The sequence below is a fragment of the Notothenia coriiceps genome, unplaced genomic scaffold (genome assembly GCF_000735185.1).
Source record: "Notothenia coriiceps isolate Sejong01 unplaced genomic scaffold, NC01 NC01_scaffold00037244, whole genome shotgun sequence".
In the NCBI taxonomy this organism is placed as follows: Eukaryota; Metazoa; Chordata; class Actinopteri; order Perciformes; family Nototheniidae; genus Notothenia; species Notothenia coriiceps.
The window spans coordinates 5,388,083-5,392,020 of NW_011369945.1; the positions used below are offsets into that span (position 1 = coordinate 5,388,083).

A 3,938-nucleotide genomic window follows, 5' to 3' on the forward strand; every position below is an offset into this window, starting at 1 on the left:
TCCGGCAAAACAATTCTTGATTCTGATTGGCCCAGGAAGACTCGAGAAAACATCACCAAAAGATGTTTTCATTGAGAAGATGATCACTCACGTGAACAGAAGTTTCAAAACCGTTATATGTCTCCGGTACTTCCAGCAACGCCGACTGCATGGCACAGCGTTAGAACATCGGCTTTCAAAAGAAAAGTATTGTTCTGCACTCAACATCACTCAAGAACGGTCCCGACCCACTTTTTTGTCGCAGACCTCACCATTTGAGAACCACTGGTCCTAGAGTCACCATTGAGTTTTTGTACCAAAGCCTCTCAGAGGGGCTGGGGAGGGCTCCTCTATTTTAATTAAAGTAACAAGACAGAGAATCAGCACTTTGGAAACAGGGCTGAAACAGAGGGGATTTATGGTAAATCTCAATGATCGTTTGGTGGTTTTCAGCCATCAGAGACATGCTCTGGATATATCTGAGACCTGTAATACATTGATGAAACACAGTATGATAGGGACCTTTAAACATGAAAGGACGTCTTACCTTCAGGCGTGGTTCCTCGTCCTCCAGAGGTCGCCATGTGCCTGACGGGTATCTGGCGCGACGGAGATCCGTACTGGCGTCCCCGGCTGCAGTGCTTCAGGAGCGCCCCCCTGTTGGTCTCCCTTCACCGACACCTCCTTCCTGGGACCGCCGGGCGGAGGTTGGTAGGAAACACGGACTGCAGAACAATTCCCAGGAGCCGGCTCCCAGGAAACACTTCATGAGGGAAGCGGTCCCTCAAACACCCTCAGGTCCCGAAGGTGAACCTTGGCTGAAGGAGAAGGAAGCAAGGTCAGAAAATGAAGCAGAAAGAAATCGGTTTTGGAAAGTCTGGTTTTCTTGTGTTTATTTCTGATAATTGACCATGTTGAGCGCTTGCTTTCTTTAGAGAAATAAGACTAAGATGTCTTTATTCTTTTTTTTGTTCAGCAGCATAAAATAAAACGAGGCATTGCACCAGTAAACATTAAAGAGTAAGAAATAAACAATCTCAGGTCCCGAGGGTGAACCTTTGGATAGAAGAACGCAAACAAGGTCAGAAAATGACGAGGACCGGTTTGAAAAGTTTAATTTCTTGTGTTTATTTTGGCCTGTTGACGTGATAACGTGCTTAATGAGAGAATCAAAAACGTAACGATTCAGAGAAACTTGCTTACAATTCCTCACATTGTAAGTGACCAACAACGCTTTCTTCGGAGATTGGGGATGTGTTTTGGACAAGAGCGTTACCTTAAATGTACATACTAAATTTCTGCTTTATAAATAAAATAGTGTAATAAGTCATGACTCTTTGCAGAATTCTTGGTCACAATTTTCGAAACCATGACATTTACCACTAAGAAGAACTGATAGGAAAGATACTGACGTAATGGATCACTAATGCCTTACCAACGAGCTGCGAACTCCCAGATGCTCCCTGGACTTAAACCTACGTACTGGTAAGAGTACAACTACCGTACATTCGTATGCCCTTGTAAATTCTCATCACATTGTCTTGAAATCAAGAAATGCACCATCAAGTAGATAACCGAAAACTGAGAGGAAAGGATAATAACCGTAGTGGTCTTCTTTAGTATTTGACTGCTGCCAACGTCTGAAATGCCTTCGACCGAGTCTCTGAGTTAGTCAGATGAGCTCCCAGTTTTGTGCACGAGAAAACTGAAGAGCTCCCAGGACTGATTTAGTGTAAGTAGGCAAGTGCAAACAAATTCCCCCTTTGAAAAGAATTGTTAAAATAAATGGTGACTCATTGCCCTGGTGTTAACGTCTAGTGGCTAAGTGTTTACTGAGAGAGTTTTTATTGTTGATTGGCTTTGGGTATTTTCTACTTAGGTAAGAAAATATCAAGGATTAAAGTGAAATGCACTTAAATTTCCGGCCCCAATAGTTGTCAGAAAACGTTGAAGTGGATTCCTAGCAGCTGCTGTAACCTCTGTGCCACTGCAGGACTCGTGGAAAAGACTTGCATCGATTCCATAGTTTCAGATACAGTCATGGCATTGTAAACATTGTAATAAGGGACAATACGTAATCCCTATACGGGGAGAAAGGAAAACCAGGAAAACCATGAGCCATCTGAGAGCCAGCTGGAGTGTGCAGCTGGATGAGATCCATTGCCTCTTTTTATAAACATCAACCCAAAAAAAAAAAAATCCCCTCAGACGACAACAGCTGTTCTCCCTTTCGAGGAGAATCTCATACTCGGGAAAATGCTGTGCCATGGAACGGGAATACTATAATGTTATTTCCAGTGTTTTGGCTCAAGGGTTCGACTGATGTATGCTTCCTCCCGGACACTCTGAAGCTAACAAAGTCCTCCAGGAATATAATCTCCTGTCAAGAGTCAAGAAATATCACCAAGAGTGGAACGAGAAAACTCTACGCTCAGAGAGGAAAAGTACTCAAGATCTTGACTTGAAGTGCAAGTAAAGTACTGCAGATCTTGTTCTTGAGTAAAAGTAGAAGTACCAGTCCTTGAGTAAAAGTAGAAGTACTAAGATCTTGACTTGAGTGAAAGAGAAGACTCAGACCTGTACTTGAGTAAAAGTGGAAGTAGTCAGATCTCGTCTTGAGTAAAATAGAAAGTACTCCAAGATCTTGTACTTGAGTAAAAGTGAGAAGTACTCAGATGCTTGTACTTGATAAAAGTATAAGATACTGCAGATCTTGTTTCTTGAGTAAAAGTAGAAGTACTCAGGATCCTGTCGAGTAACAAGTAGAAGTACTTCAGAGCTTGATCTGAACTAAAAGTAACAAGTACTCAGATCTCTTGTTGCTTGAGTAAAAGTAGAAGTACTAGATCTTGTACTTTAGTGAAAAGAAGTACTGCAGATGTATGTACTTGAGAAAAGAGAAGTACCGAGGTAATACTCTGATTACAGTAAAAGTCCTGCATTCAAAATGTTCCTCAAGTGAAAGTAGAAAAGTATTCTCATCAAAATCTAGTGAAAGTAGCGACAGTAAAAGTAGTCATTGTGCAGATTGGTCCATTTCAGAATAATATATATGATATGTTTTATAATGATTGATCATGAAAGTGTTCTCAAAGCTGGTAAAGGTGCAGCTAGTTTGAATGACTTTGTATACTGCAGGGTAGCTTGTGGATTTACTCAAGGTGGAACTAAAGTCTGATTTAACACTTGATTATATTTCACATCATTCATCCACATCTGAGAAGAAACTAAAGGTATTAAATACATGTAGTGGAGTGAAAGTACACCATGTACCTCTGAACTGTAGAGGAGTAGAAGTCATTACTGGAGAGTCAGAACAATGACAGACTCGATCAATAGATGCCGATAAGGATTGGGAGAGAGTGTGCGCTCACTGATCGAAGGATTTAGAAAATAGTCGGAGAGAAAATGGGAGAGCGATGGACGGATCGAGATGTCAATAGTTAACTCAAACCACAGAGAATAAACGAGACAGGAGGAGAAATGAAAAGGTGGATGATGGGTAGAAGAAGAAATGGATGAAGAAAGACAAAGAGATGGAACAAAGATGTGAAGTGAAACGAGAGAAATGGATGAAGGGCAGGAGATGGGAAATAAAGAAAGAGGTGTTGAGAGAAGGGAAGAAGGACGTTGTTATGTTTCCATTTTAAACCGTCCGTCATGTCATCCTGAAACAAACAACTGTCTCTCAGACGGATGAAGAGCCTCGCTGTGTTGGTCTGTTATCGTCCGTCACCTCTTCACCCCTCAGAGTGAAAACTCACACGGTTCCTCCCGTCTGACGAGGGTCCGGACTCCGTCAGTATGCAGCGTGTACCGGAGACTTCAAATCAGTTATATCTTCAAGTATAGACTAGATAAGTATGTGTGTGTGTGTGTGTGTGTGTGTGTGTGTGTGTGTGTGTGTGTGTGTGTGTGTGTTCTGTGTGTCTGTCTGTCTGTCTGTCTGTGTGTCTTGT

At 41.9% G+C, this 3,938-nt stretch overlaps 2 protein-coding genes across 2 annotated transcripts in view; both read right to left on the minus strand.

Annotated features, from left to right (window-relative positions):
• Positions 1–563, minus strand: part of LOC104965217 (multidrug resistance-associated protein 5-like) — a 5,589-nt gene extending 5,026 nt beyond the window's left edge. Inside the window, exon 1 of the mRNA XM_010794177.1 lies at positions 527–563. Coding sequence (XP_010792479.1) covers positions 527–563 — 37 coding nt within the window. The remainder of the gene's footprint in view (positions 1–526) is intronic.
• A 181-nt stretch (positions 564–744) lies between these two features.
• Positions 745–3,938, minus strand: part of LOC104965219 (general transcription factor 3C polypeptide 1-like) — a 6,576-nt gene continuing 3,382 nt past the window's right edge. The window contains exon 5 of the mRNA XM_010794178.1: positions 745–797. Within this exon, the coding sequence (XP_010792480.1) occupies positions 745–797 (53 nt within the window). The remainder of the gene's footprint in view (positions 798–3,938) is intronic.